Source organism: Python bivittatus, unplaced genomic scaffold (genome assembly GCF_059951505.1).
Source record: "Python bivittatus isolate LINGU-HERP-01145 unplaced genomic scaffold, Pbiv_v1 ctg000350_np1212, whole genome shotgun sequence".
Taxonomy (NCBI): Eukaryota; Metazoa; Chordata; class Lepidosauria; order Squamata; family Pythonidae; genus Python; species Python bivittatus.
Window position 1 is genome coordinate 22,565,053 of NW_028277074.1, and position 21,074 is coordinate 22,586,126.

Here is a 21,074-nt window from a genome sequence, read left to right on the forward strand (position 1 = left end):
AAGTAAAGAGATAAAAAAGCACTTAACACTCTGCTGCAATCTAGAAGTCAGTCATATTTTTGCAGTCCAAATAGGGTAGCCTCAATCTTTCCTCTGTTTTCTAGTGGAGAAGTGAGAAAGGAGGCTCTGGTAAATGATAAATTGGAGCCCTACCAGACCATATAGTACATAGATTAAAATAGAATAGGATCATTGTTTTCAATAAAGAGGACTACTTAGGCTTATTTCTTTACAACCTTAACAATAATTAGAAATAGCAAACTACCAAAGAGTTAAATCATGCTAAAATAATTATTAAACAATGTGCTTCCTAACTGATTGATTAGCCAGATTGTCCTCAGAACTGACATATTAGAAATTTTATAAAATATCTATCCACATGGTTCCCTATTTTTTTTTTTAGCAAATCTCAGGAAGCCAGTTATGTCTCAGAAGTCAACTATTGTGATATGTACTGTTGAATATGATTATAGAAATTATTAGAAAAGTTTCCATCATGTTGTTCCTCTCCACAGGTGAATGAGATCCTGACAGCTTTGGGTTTGCTATCATGTGCCAGTACTCGTACTGGAAGCCTTTCAGGAGGGCAAAGGAAGCGTCTCGCGATTGCTTTGGAACTGGTGAACAACCCACCAGTTATGTTTTTTGATGAACCTACCAGGTAATTTGTGTTCTGGAGTAAAGACTGACAATTATAAATATGCTTTAAAACATTTATTATTCTTAGTTAATATCTGAAGTATTGAAAAGCAGAAAATTTCCTCTTTTAAGTTTTTTAATTCAAAATTTGAAATAGATCTTTTTAAAGAAAATAGAGGCCTTTGACTGTGGAAATTCACTTTTCCCATATATGTATTATATTTACCTGACAGGAAGATAATCCTGAATTTAAGATGTTCCTTTCTTCCGAAGGAAGGATAGAAAAAAATATATATAAACACAGATAAAAATCCAATGTAATGCCCAGCTTCCTCATCTTGTCACCCTAGGGTTGCCAACTCCATATGAAACCAGTACTGGAAATTTGCATAAATATGCCCAATAAGTGTGTGCATATAAATACACTTGAATGTTTACGCCAAAGTCAAACTCCAAATGGGCATGCTTAAGACAAAAAAAGTCCATAAATTGTATTAATCATTAGTCATTCAGTTATCTGTAAAACAAGATACTTGAGTTATAAAATTCATGGATTCCCATCTTCATACATTAACATTCATTCTCTCATGCATAAATAACTCTCATACACAAGAACACACAGATATTTCCTTCCCTGATTCTAGCAGTAACAACAGAAACAAAGAGAGAATACAGGATGGAGATGGGAGGAAGAGTAGCTGCACCAGGAAAGGAAAAGAAAAAAGGAGAAAGGGTAGAACAAAACAGTGAATGAAAATTAAGTAAGGAGAAGAGATAGCTGGGTGGGGAAAGAAAGTAAAAGAGAAACTATGTTTAGATTTTATTTTTAAAAAGTTACATTTACAGGGTAGCTGGTCCTCCCAGGCAACAGCTAGTCCTTCTCATTTTCAGAGGCATCCATATTTTTCAGAACACACTATGTAACTATTTGCACCTCTACCCATTTGTAGCAATTATTTGGAAAAAAAAGACCTTACCTTCCTATCAGGTAAATAAAGTGTCAGCAGTGAATTAGTGTGTCAATCCATCCTTTATCTCTTCATTAAGCACAGTGTACATATCTGTGGGTTATGAAATCCTGCATTTAACTGGGGTTCCCTACTGCTATGTATGCTACCTTGAGCTCCATAAGGAAAATGAGGAATAGAACATAAGCAGTGCTCTGCTGGGTTGGACCTGGCCCATCTTCTCCAGCAGTCTGTTCTCACAGTGGCGAACCAACTGCACAAGGAAACCCACTAGTGTCCCAGCAGAGGCAGTCACACTGCCATCAAGGCTATTAGTCATTGATCCCCATGGCTTCATGAGTTGGTCCTGAAATTTGTTATATATCTAACAACAACAACAACAACACCATTTGGCACTGAGAATACCAGGAGGTTTGTGGATGTATTCCTTGTCAACTAGCCAGCTTCCCTGATTTTGGACATCTTTAAAAGCCATTTTTAATTAGAAAAAATGATAATCCAGCATACTGTAAAGCAAAGGGCCAGCCTCCTACATTTTCAAGAGTGTGTCTGGGCCCCCAATAAATGTAAAAAAAAAAAAAGGGAAATAAAAATGTTGGTAATAAACAGATGCTTTGCAATTGTTTATATCTCCTGTAATAGCCATTTTGTGGATTGGCAAACCACCAGCCCAAAAAGGCTGCAGGGCCCTGGTTTATAGAATGAAAGGCATGAGTTCCCCTTTTTTTCCAATATCTCACTGGTGTTGTTCAATATCTTGAGCTGTTTCACAAAGGTAGTCTCCTATCAAACAACTTTGATTAACTGAATATATGCCACGCCTTTCAAAGGCTCCCAGAATGAGAGAGATGAATTTGCTCTGAGTTCATGATACTCAAACGTTGAATGTATACACATACGTACACACACACACACACACACACACATATCACTGGCAGATGAGGTAGTCAAGGGTATATTGTGTACAGAAATCATTTTGGTGCACTTAATATGGTAATAGCAACCTTGTAAATGACAAGCTAAAATGTGAAAAAAAAGTAAGAATCAAAGATTACCCTTGGGAAGTCTCTTGCTCAACTTCCATTGAAATTGAAAGGTTCCTCATTTAATTCCAAGGTCAATTTTGAATATTAGAAGAACAGAAGCTTGACAAACTATGTTTTCTTTGTTTTTTCCACAGTGGCCTAGACAGTGCATCTTGCTTTCAAGTTGTGTCTCTAATGAAGGCTTTAGCCCAGGGCGGCCGGTCCATCATCTGCACTATCCATCAGCCTAGTGCCAAACTCTTTGAGCTGTTTGATCAGGTATTATTTTGACATGTATATGCGCACACAGCGTCAGAGCCATGTGGGTCCTGGCCTTGAAGAGGCCCCTCCTCATCATTAGATGAATCTTTGGAGGCAGAAACACATTAACAGGCATCACAGAGGCCATCTGTTTTCCTAAACCACAATTTACATATACCATGTGTAATTTATTAACATAAATTAATTAACATGTGAAGCTGTTAGCTTCCAAGTTTGAGTTTCAAGTTAAAGTAGATTTTAATCTTGGTTTGCCTTCCTGCATAAGTTTCGTGTTTTAAAATTCTTGATATGTTTTAAGTAATGTGTCTCTCTACCTTAGATATTGGAAGGCATCTGTGTTAGACACCAGGGAAATAATCTGTCAGAGACAATGAGTAAGCAAAGAAGCATAGACATTGATTTTCCAAAAGCTTAACTTGAGAATGAATGTTATAACATCTTCAGTAAGATGGCAGCCTTGGAGTTTTTTTAAAACTTCAGAGGAAAGAAAGTCCAGTGTTTAAGAGTAGATATAAAAATGCTACCATCAGGTGTTTGGGGCTCAGTCCAAATCTATGGTCATTCTACCATGACCTTCACACAGTATTTTGCTACCTCAAAAACACTTTGGGATACTATTTGCTTGAAAATGGCTGCATGGCTAACTCTCCTTTGATATGGAAAACTTATGTATTTGGACACATCTCTCTGTTTCTATGTGATGCATCTTGAGAACTTCCAGTGGAAGTTCACGGGGGAAACCTATCTATTAGTGGGAACCTCCCATAGGTGATGGATTACATCTTGGGTTTTCTGGGGCCTAATGAAACATCACCTGCAAAAATGTATGAGTCAACCCAGTTGAATTACTTTGGGAATCAGTTTAGAACAGAGTGATGTAGGGAAGGTAACTTATCTCCTGCCAGCTGTTCTTTCAAAATGCTTACATTGTAGTAAATGCATTTATTAGGAGTGTGCAAATCACAGGTAATTTGCTTTAATAATGTGGTTTTCCTCATAGAATTCCACTACAGCACTTTGATGTGGTAAAATTCTGCCTTCACAAAAAGTCTAGGCAGGGCCAGTCTGCTTCGCTCATCAGATCTGCCTTGTGAATGTTAGCTGAGTGAAAGTAGCCATCCCACTTTGCTGAGCATAAGAGGGGATGTTTAATTTCACAAGTGGGAGGATGTTTGAAAGGGCTGCTTTGTTCAGATATCAACAAAGGGAAGGAAGTGGATTCTCTGTGCCCTTACTACGGCCAAAAGACTGATATTGCAGCATTGGAAAGATAAACGTAGGGCCCCATTCACTCAGTGGATTGAACACCTGATTGCATTTGCCACTTACGAGCGGATTGCCTATAGATGTAGACTTTGTATGGACAAGTGTACTGAAATATGGGACTCATTTATACAAAATACAGTAGGTTTGAAAAAAACAATGTCAGTCACATAAATGTATTGGAAATATATATGCATCTGAATAATATTTGCATTATATATCTATATCTATATATCTATTATATATCTGTATAAAGATACAGATATATTTGTAACGTTTTACTGTTATAATGATACACTGCGCTAACTTTTTATTTCCTTTGTTGTATTTTTGTCACTTTTTTGTAATAGCGCTTTTTAATGTTTTTTTTCTTCTTCTTGATAGTGTATTATTATTTTTATGTTTTGTTTTTCTTCTTCTCTTTTTTCCTTTTTTGTTATTAATTAAAAAGCAATAAAATATTTATAAAAAAAAAACAAAGGGAAGTGCTCCCTTAAAGATCTACTAGTCCTAACATTTAGCAGTGGAGTAAAACATAAGATGTTGCAGAGTTCATACACATTTTCATTCATGCAGCTTTTTAACTGCCACTCAATCTTTCTCAAACATTGAACTTTGTTACATGCCACATATGATATGTATCAAGTTTATGCAGATGTACTTAAGACATCCTTTATTTTGCTGGATGGCTAAGGAAATGTCCCTAGAAAATGCCTCTGTGCAGTGAAATGCTGCCCGGTTTTCCTTCAAAGAAGCAGAACAGCTGCTTTGCTTGATGACAATAGCTGCTGTTCATTAAATCTGTTGCTTGAGATAGATCAACCTTATCGTGACTCTTCATCAACGTGGGCAAATGTAGTTCTGTGAAGGTAGGGCAAAACATCTCTGTGAGGTGATGTAACTCTTTGAGGTAGATTGCCCATGATTGACTATTTGTATAGTCTTAACATTTAATTAATTCATATCAAAATAAAATATCAAAATAAAATTAATAATCTGTGTGTAATCAGATAAAAGTATTTAACATGTTGACATTTGCCAGCAATTAAAATAGAATATAATGGAGTTAGGAAATTGTTGAGAGATTGAAGACATTGAGATTGTATTTTTAGGAAATTTGTGATAAGAAAAATGGGATTACAGATTACCTTAGACTTGAATTAGCAGTGGTATAGTAGTGCATGTATGCTAACATATGTAACAAATAATGTTTGTTAATTAAGGTTTAGAACTGATTTAAAGCTACACTTGAAAAAATGCTGATATGTAACATTCCATAGCAATAACAACAAGGCTAGACATGAGAAAAATAGGTGTTTTTGGTGTGTATAAGGAGACAGTTTAATTTTTATTTTAATTAAATTATTTTATTAATTAATTATTTTTAACTTTAATTATTTTTTATTTTATTTAATTAAATTAAAATACTAGAAATATCTTCCAGAAGTTAAACCTGGAAACAAAGACTATGTACTGCAAAATCCTATTGCTTCTTGGTAAGTGTACTAACATCCTGGAGATTTAACTGTATCAGTCTGGCTCCTTTTCCTTAGATAACATTTTTTGTGATAGGATTGCACACTATAATTCTATAGCTAGACAGGAAGGTTCTTCATCATTTCTTGTTTTTCTTTATTTCAGCTCTATGTCTTGAGCCAAGGGCAATGCATTTACCGTGGGAAAGTATTAAACTTAGTCCCTTATTTGAGAGATTTGGGTTTAAATTGTCCAACGTATCACAATCCAGCAGATTTTGGTGAGCAAAATGATGGAGTTTCTCATTTTCTTTCACAGGCTTTTGGGAATGATACTGAACTTGTATATATGTACATGTGCATAGTAATTAGATGGTATCTATTTCTTGATATCTTGTACCCTCTAGTGGTAGATAGATTTGCCAAACCCGGTACAAATTTTTTAAAAAAACCTCTTTGAAATAAAACTAAGTGCAAGTAAAATACAATAGAGCTGTATTTGCTGGAATTCTTCCTTCTCTTTTATGGTTAAAAATACAGAAGCTCAGGACATGCTTTATTTGTGGGATAATTTCATTTTGGACATATTCATGTGGTGCAAAGAATAACATATTGAAGTGTTTTTTTGTTTTGAATTTGTAATTCTGAATTATGGGCATGCTAACAAACTAATTAGCGTAAATCTTTCTCACTATTTTTATACCTTTATTATTGGAATTTATACCCAGACTTTCTATAAAGTAGTAGTCAAGGTCACTTATAAGAATAAGAATGCTCAATCATTTATATCCTATAAATATATCCATATAGTCATATGGATTTGAATATTTTTTTACATTCATGGAAGACATTTCTAAGATTATATTTTCTATTCTTTTTAAAAGATTTTTGTACATTTATATTGGGGGTACCTACCTAGTTAATTTAAGTTCCATCATTCATTACTACTGCTGGTGTAGGTTTTAATCACAACACAATCAGTCCCTTGAATTTGAGGATTCTGGCACCCTCATCAAAGAAATTGGGGAAAACCCTTCAGCTGACTTGGAAAATTACAGAAAAGGCTTCTGATGGTTTGTGTTCTACCCCAATGAAAATAGCACTGCAGAACCTTAAAACACATAGCAGAATCTGGGAGAGGTGGAGTTTATGGTATAAACTGTCTTGTAAATAAGCCTAAATTCAACAGGATATTGCAACCATAATCAATTTACGTTAATTGATGGGTGTACTTTACATACTGAAAATAGAATTTAATTAGGGTTGTGAAATGTTCAGGACATGCTTTTTTTTTTTTTAATGTTTCCATTTTGTATATGTTCCTGTCATATGGAGTAAAGAATAGCATATTGAAGTGTACTTTTAAAAAATTGATTATTAAAGCTATCTGCATGGACATTGAAATATAGTTCACATTTAAATTGGTTGGTTAATCAGCAATGATTGTTTAACTGGTGGACAACACTAATAGCTGTAATTATAGTTGGTATGAGTTTGCCCTGAGATACATGACATGTATTTATTATTTTCTGCAAAACTGAACCATAACAAGTTTCAATGCTGGTGCAATTATTGCGCTTAGTAACTCTCTTTACAACAAGTAATTTCCTGCTGACTTAAGATGCAGATGTCCTCCAGGAAAAATGTTTTTAATCAATTTAAACAATTTCAGAAATCGAGCAGCTTTTTAACTCTGTTTCCTCTGCAGAGAGTTAGCTGCTTTTCACAAACTTTGTCCGAATAACATGTGCACAATAAATGAACACATTGGGGAGGGTTAGATTTCAGGATTATACTGATAGCTGTGCCCCTAAACTTTCATGTTAATTGTATCATCTGAACAATCTACATTCATGCAGGATCAGTATGTGACCTTTAGCATATATTTCTATATTTGTAGCTGCAGCAAGTATTTTCTGATTCCTTATCTGATTCTCAGATCTTTGGTAATTGCTATTTTTCTTAATTTGCAATGGCTGCCATGTACTCCAAACCACTGCTTCTGATTCCAAGATAGTTTGTGCTTAAGTGATTCAACTTAGATGTTGAAACAACAGACAATATAGTTTTATTACACAAGATGGAACTCAATTTCCTATCTATACAATTCAAATGGATATTAGCCTTAATTAAAATGATCATGAATTGTATGGCATAAAAAGTTGTGTTTACTGGCATTGCTTTCAGATGCATGCCACATGCTTTCAAATGACAATAACCATTTTGACAATACAAGTAGTCCCCAGTTTAAGAACGAGTTGCATTCCCAAAGTCTGTCCTTACGTCAGATTTGTATCTAAGCCAGAACAGTATTATTGTATACTACTGTATAAGTAGTATTGTGTAATGAACTCAAACCATTGTGTATTTAACTTGAATCATTGTGTATTTAATTTGAATTCTGCTACAATAGGCCCTGTTCTTAACTATGGGTCATCCATAAACCAGATATTCGTAACCTGGGAACCATCTGTAGACGTAGGGGGCCATGGACAATCAGACTGATGTTGCAACATTATGGTGCAAGCCCTGACTCTTTTCTGTTGTCTTCACTCATGTCATAGCATCACGATGCAGTCTGTCACATGTATGGCCCAAACAGGTGGAGTTTGTGGCACAACATTCCAATGCTGCTTTCAGCACGCTGGCAAAAGTGGCAAGTTATGTAGATGCTGCTGCACTTTATCTTGATGGTTGGCAAACTCCACAATTGTGTGCATACCTGACAACTAGGAGTAATGCTGCATGTATCTGACTTTTAATCTTCCATGTAGATAGATTAAATAGTTTTCTTCTGTCTGTTTAGTGATGGAAGTTGCCTCTGGTGAATATGGAGACCAGAATAGCAGGCTTGTAAGAGCTGTGCAAGAGGGAATGTGTGATGCAGATTACAAGAGAAACTCTGGAGGAGAAAATGAACTTAACCCCTTTTTATGGCACAGACCATCAGAGGAGGTAATTCAAAATAAAGGAGATCAAGTCAGTTACTGCAGCTCTTTGAGTAGTTTCTTTAGTTTTAAATGCTTCCTTCTGCTGGGAGTTGGGTGGCATATAAATTTAATTTATTATTATTATTATTATTATTATTATTATTATTATTAAATTATTCCTAAACTATAATAAAAAGTGAACCTCATCAGTTAGTTCTACAATAAAAACCCCACTCTGAAAAAAAAAAGCAGAATTCATGATTAGTGTTAGAGGCATCTCTGATGGGAAGTGAAAAAGATGCCCTGCTGTTGGATGGATCATACAGAAATCTGGGTGGTTCTCAGATAATTTTGCCCCAAACTAAAGGTTTTGTATACCAATGTGAGCACTTTGAACTGGGCTTAGAAAACAACCAACAACCAGTGTAGCTTTTTCATTGCAGAACTAAACCGTTGCCAAATTCTAATGTCAAATTCTGGCCCATCTGCAATTTAGGGCCATCTTCAAGGATCATGTCACAATTAATGGATTGTAATAATCCAATTTTGAGACTATTAGTACATGTGTTACCAATCCCAGGTCTTTCTTCTTCCGATAGAAGTGCAACTGATTTAACAGTCAAAACTGGTAAAAGAACCCCCATGCCACAGATGTCATGTGGCTGTCCATCATGAATGCTGGATCCAGGAGCACCCATAGACTGCCAACCTCTGTGGGTGGTCCTGGATCCAGCATTCATGATGGACAGCCAGTGGGAGTGCCAGTCCATCCAGAATAAGTTTATGTCTGAAATCCAGTCCCTGGAATTAGTAACATTGAGTTTAATTTCAGTTTTTTCTACCATACCCTGTCCATTAAAGTCTGGTGAAACACAACATGATTTAAGATTATAGTTGATGTACCTCTCAGTTATTTTTAAGTGAAAAACCTTAATATGCTGAATCTTGATATCATGTGAAATATTTTATTCAGAGTATTTATAGTGTTTCTCTGAAACATCTTTCTCACCTGAAACAGAAAAACTGAGACAGACTAAGAAAGGGCTTCTCATGCATGGATAAATATATCACTAGTTATTAGTGGTAAAGGCTATGTTTAGTGTTCCTCTAAATACCTGTTGTTGACAAGGGAGCTATATCTCAAGAGATACATCTCCCTGAACTAAATTATTTGACCGTGTGCTGAATCCAGGTCAAACCTCATTCCTGCAGCCCAGAAGTGGGGGAGCTCCTGTTAGATTCAGTGTGTTGGAAATGGTTTATGTTAGCTTTCTGCCATCTGAGAAGTCAGCTGATACAAATGTAGGTCTAGCCCAGTCTGGCCTGATTTTGTGCCAGCATTGTGGATGTTTTTCTGGTCTGGCTGGGCTTGGTTCTTTCCCTGGCCTCATTTTGGCATTTTGCCCATATATTTCATTATTTGGCTACGTTCTCTCTCTGCTAGAATATCAGAGTTAGTGGATGGAATGAGATTTCAACTGTCCTGAATATAACCCAGCCAGCACATTTCTTTAGTTAAGATTTTGCCCTTCAGCCAACTGCAGCAAACCACATCTGGGTTCAATACAATGCCTACCCGAATGCTAGACGGTGAATTTGTAGAATCAGTGTTATGTTTGTTGATCCTGTTGATGGAACCTGAAAAACAAAACAACACAAAGAATTCATTTTCCATTTGTGTTTTGCACCAGGATTCTTCATCCATGGAAGGCTGTCATAGCTTCTCAGCCAGCTGCCTTACTCAGTTTTGTATCCTGTTTAAAAGAACTTTTCTCACCATAATGAGGGATTCGGTAAGGCTCATATTTTAAGTATTAAAAAGAAAAATACATTATAAATTATCAGTTTTGACATCTGAAGCCACATTACCCATATTAAGTGCATAAAATAAAAAAAATGTTTGATTCTTTCAATCTTGCATAATTTAACCACTAGGCCTCAAAAGTAAGGAGATGTGAAGGGAAATATGGACATAAAGTACATTATTAGTTTTCAGACTTCTGGGTTTGTTTGTTTTTTAACCTCTTTGAGTTACCCCGTCTGTCTGTAGCTTCATCCACACTCTTAGCAGCACACTCTTTCAATCCTGTTCCTTTATAGTCCATCCCTATTGACATTAATGAATGAGCACAAAATACTGGGAAGTTTATGGAATTAAAACTATAAAGGTAAACTGCAGCAAAGTGCATGGTCCAGCCCTGTATTCTCTTCCTAAGTATCTTTCTTTCTTTTTTCTCTTCTCACTAATCCCTCACTTTTGTCTCACATCTGATTATTACTGCAATTCTATTCCTCCTTTTCCCTTGTTAGTGAGACCTGCATACATACATCCTGTTTCCTCAAGGTGTCTTCCTTTGTCACACTAGAAAATTTAGGAAGATATTTTAATTTTTCACAAACTGGAAACATTAACTGGAAGCATTACCTCTAAGAAACCTCTTAGGCTAGACTAGTACAAAAATCACATTGTTTTAGAAAATTATTTGCATTCTTGCTTCTACACTATACAGAAATATCCTGTTTGTTATTCACGGTGTGTGTATATGTATAGATGTTAACATGCTACAGGATTTGCTAACTCAAAAATATTCTAAGCCTAAAGGTAATTTTCCTTTCTAACAGGTTCTGACACATCTGCGGGTGACATCACACATTGGAATTGGACTTCTGATAGGCTTGCTGTATTTAGGGATTGGAAATGAAGCAAAGAAAGTCCTGAGCAATTCTGGCTTCCTCTTTTTTTCCATGTTGTTTCTTATGTTTGCTGCTCTCATGCCAACGGTCCTTACATGTGAGTTTTAGCAGTGTCGTACAACCGACTAGGCTTCCTCAATCAGTTGCTTCCCAGATACTCTGGACTTCAATTCCCAAAATTCCTAGCCTTTGGTTACATTGGGAAGGAATTGCAAGAGAAGCTCTAACTGTCTATAGGGCACCAGTGGTGGAGGGTTGCCAAAATGCTAATGGTTTGATAAGTCACCTATTATATTTTTTTCAGTAATACAAGCAAAGCTTCATGTAGTTGTTATGTGCATACTACATGCATACACACACTGGGGCTGAGCAGCACTTTGGATTCAAAGGAAAAAGGCTGTGCAGAGTTTGCAGTGGTGTGTACATCATCATCATCATCGTCATCATAGTAATTTTTTGCCTTTTTATAAATAATTCAAGACGGTAAACATACCTAATACTCCTGCTACCTATTTTCCCCACAACAACCCTGTGAGGTGGGTTGGGCTGAGAGAGAGAGACTGGCCCAAAGTCCCCCACCTGGCTTTCATGCTTAAGGTGGGACTGGAACTCACAGTCTCCTGGTTTCTAGGCCAACACCTCTCTGCATCTGCTTAAGCCAAATGTGTCTTTTTTATGGAGTGTGTGGCAGGTGATCCCAGGAAAAGGCATATAGTTAATCCACACACCCACTTTCTTCCCATCTATAAGTTGGCAGGAAAGAACGTCTATAAACTGCACTGCTCCCAGAGCTGAATTTTACAGATTTTCAGCAATGATGCTGGGCAATGTTGCAGTCCTTTTGCTTTATATCGTGGGGTAGGTTCAGGAGAGTGATTGGTAGCTGACACATGCGTGGGTTTAAACCTTTCTGAATCTAGGATTCTCTGCTGATCATTCAAGTGCTCTTGAATGATTTCCCTCCTCTTTCCCACGTGTGTTTCCAAGAGCTTAGTTCTTCCATTGGGGGTATTGTCAGATAACTGCCCATTTTCCCACAACCCAGCTACTCTCATTCAGGTTGGTTAATGAAAGATAGCCCTATCTCAAAAAACAAAATAAAAAAACAAACCAACAGGAGAACCGGGGTGGAGTGAGTGGAGATCAGAGTGTTTTAAAAGACTGCTTGAATGATCAGCAGAGACTGATATTTTCCAACCAAGGTTCACAAGAAATATTCTACATCTACCACTTTGGCTAGTACTCTTTCACCAACAAACATGAGAACAATCAAAGCAAGTTTGTTGTTTACAAGCTAAAATTCTTCCTTCTCTCTGTCTATTTATTTCCCTTCCCTCCAGTTAATCAGCTAGTCTGGTTTTTAGGGGGAAAGCAGTCTTTCACTCTAATCCTTTTAGCTTACTACAAAGTAAATGCATACAGCAGCAGAAAGAGAGATCCAGTCTCCTGACCTAATCCTTGTCCTTCACTGCTAAATCTCGGCAACTAACAGGGGAAATTGTCTCTTCACTTTAGGGTTTGATTATTCAAAGGGCCACCAGCTGCTCCAAAGTGGAGGAGAGGGAGACCTGCAGTTGGCTGATCAAACAGTCCCCCTTGATCAACAAACAATGTGCAATCATATATAAAGGATTATTAAAGGCTTATTATTTGAAAGAACATACTCAATCCTCCAGTAATCAAGTGGGTTGTGAAACATTAAAGGCTGACTCACGTCTGGTGTCAAAAGGCATTTTAATTTGAAAATATTTCCCTTTTCCAAGGCAGCAAATGATATCTAGGTTGCAGTTCCTCAAAAGAGTAAAATAATAATCTAATCCTATTGTTTTAATAAGATTACACTCTACCCTCTGCTCATATTCTTCAACAAGAAGATGGCCTTGTTATACTCTAGTTTCAGTTACCCCATAATGTGAATTTAGCATGATGATAAAGATCAAACTGAGGTTGGTGTGCTATTACCTACATAATTAACTGGCGAAATTCATTAGCACAAATGTGTTTTCTGCTAACTTGGATAGCTTTATGGAGCTGGATAAATTCATGAAGAACAGGTACTTGTAATAGAGATAATATTAAGTCTTAGACTTAATATTATCTCTAAATTGGGGGAAGTATGCCCCCAATAGAAGCTGCCAAGGAATAATACTTGAAAAGAGGGTCGGCTCTGCCACCTGCTTGTGTGCACCCCAAAGCCGTTAACTGGCCACTGTGAGAAATGAATCCTGGATTAAGTTAGGGTTTGGCCTGATCCAGCAATATTATTCTAATATTTTGTAGGCTATTTATTTCTATAAATAGCCTACAAAATATTATAGAAGGAGGGGGAATTCCATGTTTTCCAAAGTAGACCCACTCATACTATAATTTATATGGTGTTTCAAATATCCTTATTCCAATATGAGGACAGTTTTCCAACATATTAAACTCACTATTAATTAACCAGAAAAAGTATATACATTTTATGGTATAAAAGAAATCTGGAAAATTAATTTTTTTTTCTCTGACAACTGAATTTTCCTGAATAATATATTCGGGAGAGAATTTCCTGAAATAAACATGTAAAATAATGCATTGCGCTTTTGAAAAACTAAATTGTGAAGATACTGCAGTTTTCAGAATTACAGATTCATATAAATAAAACCAATTCATGCTTTTTCTATAAAAATGATATATTAATGAATACGCACATTCAAATCATACATTTCAAATGAAGGAAAGACTAAACATGACAAGGATCAGGACAGCATCCAAGTAGGGATAGTTTTGTTGAAAGACTATTAATCAATGTTTTCAAAAGAAAAGTTGCAAAGTTCTGATAGAAGAATAGCCCACTGAGGCAGGGCTAGCAAAGCAGCCTTCCCGTTTCACATCTGGGTTCAGAAGTGGAGCAGTTCAGGCATAGAGTTGGTGTGATGAGGAAGTGAATCATTAGAAAGAAAACAATTTGCAAACTACAGTGGATGCACGGTATCTACCATGTAAAGACAAATATTAGCAAACTACATTTTGGCTTAAAGTTATGTATGAGCCCAGCTTAGTGAACTGGAGCTGGAAAATCCAATTCCTCTGCTTTCTCCATAAATATATGCAAGCTTTGTACCAAATTATGTATTTTTGATAGATCTGATTCTTAGTTTAGATGAAGCCTTTATTTATTAGACTAATGGAAAGTGAAGAGCCCTTTCTCCTGCTTGCTGCTGAATGGGAGACTATCACATATGGATAATAACATTACTTTCTAGGGTTGCTTTTGATTTTTTTTATTCAAGTGCTATTATTTTTTATTTTTCTACATAGTTCCTCTTGAGATGGGAGTATTTCTTAGAGAACATCTGAATTATTGGTACAGTCTGAAGGCTTATTACTTGGCTAAAACTATGGCTGATGTCCCTTTTCAGGTAATTCTCTTTCCGCATCTCACCTTTTTTTTTTTTAGGACAAGAAGGTAGATAACAATACTTATTGAATAAATTTTTCTGATGTGGTCCGTAAAATACAATATGTAGCGTCATAAGGAATATGAATTAATGATGTCACAAATCATTTTATAGTATACAGTGGTACCTCGGGTTACGAATTTAATTCATTCCGTGACTCTGGTCGCACCCCGAATTGGTCGCACCCCAAAGCAAATTTTCCAATAAGGTTCAATGTAATTATCGTTAATCCGTTCTGGCGTCCGCGAACCACGCGTCAGGGGCGGAAAAACGGCCGCGAACCACGCAGCAGGGTGGAAAAACGGCCGCGGACCATGCGGCAGGGGCGGAAAAACGGCCGCGGACCACGCAACAGGGGCGGAAAAACGGCCGCGGACCACGCAGCAGGGCGGAAAAACGGCTGCAGACCATGTGGCAGGGCCAGAAAAACAGCCGTGGACCACGTGGCACGGGTGGAAAAATGGCCGCGGACCACGTGGCACGGGCGGAAAATGGCCGCAGACCACGTGGCACGGGCGGAAAATGGCCGCGGATCCAGTTCGTAACCCGAGGTAAATTTTTGCGGCTGGAGCTGGTTGCAACCCGAAAAGTTCGTTAGCAGAGGCGTTCGTAACCCGAGGTACCACTGTATAATATATACTATATAGTATACAATCAGTTGTAAACGTTGTTGTTGTTGTGCACTGGAAAATGGGATGCCCAAATCCCATTTTAGAATTATGCCAAGAAATAACACTAGGTACAGATGGATGGTTTCATTGACTCAGTTTCTAGTGGCTGCCAAATTTTGAGAGAAAAGAGTAGACCAGCTATATTTGAGCTGCAATTAACAGGATAAAACCTTAGGGATGTGCAAAGCATTTAAAGTGATATATTTCATTCTATGTGCTTGGGCAAACAAAACACTCTCTTCAAATTATTAAAGCAGCTGTATTTTTCACAAGGCTGGTGTCTACTTCTGAAGATGCTCCAGTGATCTCCATCTACACGAGCATACACAGTCATTTCATGAACTGGAGCTCTGTTCCTGAAAAATCCAGACATAACATGATTCATATGAAAAGAAGTAGGAAAAGTAGCATCTGACTTCTCACGTGCATTGGTAGATACAGGAACTGAAAATATCTTTCAGCTCATAAAGACAAAGAGATGGGACACCATCTCGCTCTTTCATTAACATCAAGATATGGATATAACTCCTTCCTTTACTTTTGACTTAACAGAGCACCATATTTTGTTATTCATCTACTACAGATTATGTTTCCTGTGGCTTACTGCAGCATTGTATATTGGATGACAGCACAGCCCTCTGATGCTCTGCGATTTCTCCTGTTTGCAGCCCTGGGGGCCATGACATCCCTTGTGGCTCAATCCCTTGGACTTCTGATTGGAGCAGCATCCACCTCCCTTCAGGTCTTTTCTCCTGCTTTATGCAATCTTCTATATCTCTGTTTCTTCGGCCAGCCTGTCTCAACCTGATGTCCTCCAGGGGAGTTGGGATTAACATTCCCATTCTTCCCAGACAACATGGCCAAAGGTTGGGGAATGATATATTTGCAGCTGGAACTGAACTGTACTCACTTCTGCAGTCCATATCACGTGTCATTAAAAAAGGCTTTTAGCAAACATGCTTCTCATAAAAGTTTGATCCATTCCTTAATTTTAAAAAAATGTTTCTGACTGTTCTTTTTTTAAGGTGGCAACATTTGTTGGTCCTGTTACAGCAATCCCAGTTCTCCTCTTCTCAGGCTTCTTTGTCAGTTTTGATACCATTCCCACTTACCTCCAGTGGATGTCCTACATCTCTTATGTCAGGTACATTTGAAGGGTGCTTCTTGGTTTTTCAAGCTTAGATATGCAAAGGCATCTTTTCAGGCATTCTCTGGAACTTTATTTTCATAGAGCTAGCTGTTTTCATTTTTAACTATTCTGGGTGTATGTGTTTGTATATATACACAGATACATGTGCTACATACACATGTGTGCATGCACTTCTAAAAAGGATGAATATGGAGGAAGACTGTATAATTTGACTTTATAGAGTCCACATGTGAGTAAGCCAATTTGATCTGCTGGATAGCTGAAATTGCATCTGAGTCGTATAGCATGAGTTCAAAGCTTGGCTCAGCACAAAGGCTGTGAACAGCTTTGGTCAAATTACATATTTTCAGCCTGATAAGCAAATGCAACTCTACTGGCCATGAGGGGGAAAAAATCCCTATTGAGGGGGATTGATAGACCTTTATTTTCAATTGAAGGTTTTTTTTAAAAATAAGAATTTTTGCATTAGCCTAAGTGTATGTTTTTAATATCCTTTTTGTAGTCTTTATTTCATGTATTATTAACTGCCTTGAGTGCTCAGTGGAACCAAAATATAAGATATTAATCAAATAATAATACTGTTGCTATAGATTGCTTGCATTTCTTTACCAGTACATCACAGATTTGTGTTTGCTTTGTTTGACCTTGTAAATTATTCCTCCCCATAGGTATGGATTTGAAGGTGTTATTCTTTCCATCTATGGTTTGGATCGTGAAGATCTTCACTGTGACAAAGATGACACTTGCCATTTTCAGAAATCAGAGGCCATCCTCAAAGAATTGGATGTAGAAAATGCTAAACTTTATTTGGACTTCATTGTGCTTGGAATTTTCTTCATCTCCTTACGTCTCATTGCCTATTTTGTTCTCAGATACAAAATTCGAGCAGAGAGATAAAAAACAAATGTGGTAACATGCAGTTCTAGACTGTTGTTTTTTGGTTGATGAGTTTTCAAAGCTCAGTTGCAAACCATATTGTCATCTGGCCCCTAGAAGAACTAGAATGGAATCTTGTTTCAGTTCTAAAAAATATCACTGCTGATTCCAAGAGTTTCCTCTCCTGGAAACTGTATTTCTTCTAAGGTAGCTATAGTTCTGGCAAGAAGACAGAAGATGTCTGTTACTATAAGTGAAAAACAAGAAATGTTGCATCATTATTTCCTGTGGCACCTTACAAATGTTTTCCCACATAGTCTACACATTTTTCCAGTTTTATGAAAGGTGCCTCTTTAAACTGAATGCTTAAAAATAAAGATGAGAAATTTTGTATTGGTTCTCCTTTACCCAGTTTTGGAACTTTAATCATATGAGCTGGTCTCATGTACCAAATGTTTAATATTATATCATATTCCAGTAAATGATGTAGAAGAATTTGAAAATGCAAGATGAGTACCCAGCTCTTTACTCCTAGCATTCTGTTTTTGCAGTGTCTTTTCAGTCTCATTTTCTTGTGGAATTTCAGATACCTCATTGTCTGTTTTATCTACTTTCTGTGAATGCAGAAACCCAAACAGAGCAAAATGGAAACCAATCTCAAATTTGAATACTCTAGCATATTTTAATAACACTTATTTTAAAAAGAAAAAGGACTGCCAGTGGTTTGGTGTTTGGTATGATGAATGCTTAAGGACTTAGTAGAAAGGTCTCTGTGATACATATGTGCCCACCCCAGCATTGTTTATACATAACACTGTGTACAACAAGACACATCAATTCTGTTTTTCACCAATCCTTGACTTTCTCAAAAAGAAATTCAAATCATGCTATCTTAACATTCCAGCAAAGCTAGGTGATTCCAAACTCATTGATAGACAGTTTATATTTCCCCCACTCACTCTTTGCTGGATTGCAACAAAGTTTATCTAAACAGTTTTTGTTACCAGTTTGACATCTAATTGGACAAGTGAGATGTGTAAATGGATGTTGATTATTAGAAGTGCCTACACCGTAATTTCAAGCTCTAGCTGTACATAACATTTTGTCTCAGAACTTGTATTTTGTGAAACTAACATTGTAGGAAAGAAAGGTACCACTCTAGGCCAGTCATATCTACCTCAGTGCAATGGGTTGAGGTTGGCTTACTAGGGAAACCAATTAAGCTGTTTTCAATCCAAAATAGATTTCAAGCTGTACATTCAGAAACGATCAAACGGCTGTTTCCAAACAGCTGGATTCTAAGCAGAGGTTGTTCTTGAATGGATACTTTAATCACTCAAGCAAGATCTCTAGAGTTAAGTTAGAACATTAAAACAAAATGAATAAAAGCTAAAAACAAGGCTATAAGGCTGGAGTTAAATTTGTTTTATCCATATTATAAGATTTAATAATATGCCCCTTCCACAATTCTTCCAGACTAGAACAGGTTCCTCAAGTGCATGGTTTATATTGCTGGAAAATGATCCAGTAATTGGATTGCACTGATTGGCAAAGCTAAAGTCCTTTTCTCCCCACAATACTAGTCTTCTAATCTTACTTTAGAGTAATAAATAAAAACATACATAATTCTTGGCTATGTCTTTGAAGTAGCTTGCAGTTTGGCCCATATGTATCACAGGATTCAAATCTGCACCACTAATTAGGTACTTGTAGATCTGCATCCAGAAACAATAAAGAACTTATTTTGTAAATTAACAGCAGATATACAGCAACATTTGTGATTAGCTCAGACAACTTCCAAGAATGTATTTACTTATCTTGAACAAGAGAACCTCCCTCATATCCAAGTCTCTTTGGAGGGTAATTGGCCTCACAACCAGTCAATGGATTGCGATGGACCACCACCAGATTTGGAAGAGCCACACAAGAAGTGCTTTCCTAGAAACCCCTCAGTTATCTACTAATTGACAACTAAGGCATGTGTGTGTGCGTGTGTGTGTGCGTGTGTGTGTGTGTGTATCATATATTTGCATATATCTAGGCTTGGCTCAAAACCTTAGCTAAATATGTGGAGAACATCCTGGCTAAATTCATTCAACACACTGAACTACAAATTAGCTAATCACAATTTAACTCAATGCATCATGGAATCTCAGCCTGTGCAGCTAGTTTATCATTCACTGTGTTATATGAACCCAGAAAATTGGATCAATGGAGTAAACCATGATTCCAACAAACAAGTTTAAGCATGTCATGCAAATAAAGCCATTCAGTTTATTGCATTTTTATGTGAAACCTGCTATTTTGAGAAATATCAGAATTATGATGTGGAGATCATAAAACTTTTGAAATTAATGTCCATGCTCTGAGTTTCAGACTATACATATCCTGCTTTTCTTTTAGGAGCTATCTTCTACTAAGCTCCGTGCTCAAGTATTGCTGAAATATTGCTAAACCCTTGCTCCAAAAAGAGCCCAACAAAAATTCCTATTTGTCGTTTTAAAACAAACTTTGGATTGTTATTATCCGAGGCATCTATAATGGTGGGAGATGAATTATCACCTGTATGTATGTATCAATGTGACAGTATTTTTGACATCTTTTGTTTTTAAATCATACCTTCTGTGCAATGTAGATTCTTAGTTGTGATGAGTTGTTGCCCTAAAAACATACTTATTTAAGACATTTATGCATATGTGTGGTTTTCTTATTTTTTTAAAGAAAAAGCAAAAGTCAATGCAAGTAATTTCAAAACCTCAGCGTGCTAAAGAGTGCATCTACTGTATATTAACAGTTCTTTTGTCTTGGTTGTGTGATGCACACTGCATTACTTTGGATTCCTGTTGGTTTTGCTATTCTAGAGACTGCTGCTGCTTGCACGCTGTGATACATTTGCACTGTTGTAGATACATGTAAACATTGTCTTTTTTCCAGGTGGCTTGTTTATCTTTTATAGTTCTGATGATGATAACTAATTGACCTATGAGTACTTTGATTCATGTATCGAACTAGAAGATTTAGGATGTTGGGCATTCTAATTCTGTATTTTGCATAAACTAACAAAATGCTTTGTATATTTCTGTATAGTTGATTTCCTGTAGAATATTTGTATGTGCATTATTTTCCAGTTTAGAGTTCGTTTTCTGAAAATAGAGAACCCTTATGATAATGCAACAAAGGAATAATTAAATAAAAATATTGGTATTTTCAAACTGCTGTATTGGTCTTGTTTCAGTGATTTTTCAGTTTTCAGCTGTTGAAGCTTTCCTTAGCCCAGTCTTAAATATGGGCTCCTTCTTTATTTTCTGTTACCTCTTCTTTTTCTCTCTGCTTCCTGTTTTTGCAGCTTATTCCTTCCTTTTTTTCTCTCTCCTTAGAATTCATGGGGCATGTAAGCTAATGGAAACAAAATGTGAGTTCTAAACCCTTCATCCAATAAATGTAAATAGGCCAGTAAGCAAAAACAGTTTTCTCTTTGAAGGATGTGTAAGCAACTTCTCTTTATGCTGTTTTTAGAATATAGTCAAGGATTGTACACTAGAGGGTGCTGCATTCTTTCATAAACAATGAAAGAGCTGTGCTCAAATTGAACTTCCCTCCTAACATTTCTCTGTAGGATATCCACTTCCATGTTTCTGTACATTCTGGGGAGAAAAGAGAT

The 21,074-nt window shown here is 36.7% G+C and overlaps 1 protein-coding gene across 2 annotated transcripts in view; it reads left to right on the forward strand.

The window, feature by feature from the left end:
• Positions 1-20,623, forward strand: part of ABCG1 (ATP binding cassette subfamily G member 1) — a 51,341-nt gene extending 30,718 nt beyond the window's left edge. For both annotated transcript variants that reach the window (XM_007434800.4, XM_088144703.1), the window contains exons 6-15: positions 516-661; positions 2,788-2,911; positions 5,819-5,933; positions 8,459-8,607; positions 10,274-10,375; positions 11,205-11,373; positions 14,577-14,677; positions 15,971-16,129; positions 16,413-16,531; positions 17,206-20,623. In XM_007434800.4, the coding sequence (XP_007434862.1) occupies positions 516-661; positions 2,788-2,911; positions 5,819-5,933; positions 8,459-8,607; positions 10,274-10,375; positions 11,205-11,373; positions 14,577-14,677; positions 15,971-16,129; positions 16,413-16,531; positions 17,206-17,434 (1,413 nt within the window). In that variant the 3' untranslated portion in view covers positions 17,435-20,623. The remainder of the gene's footprint in view (positions 1-515; positions 662-2,787; positions 2,912-5,818; positions 5,934-8,458; positions 8,608-10,273; positions 10,376-11,204; positions 11,374-14,576; positions 14,678-15,970; positions 16,130-16,412; positions 16,532-17,205) is intronic.
• Positions 20,624-21,074: the final 451 nt, after the last annotated feature.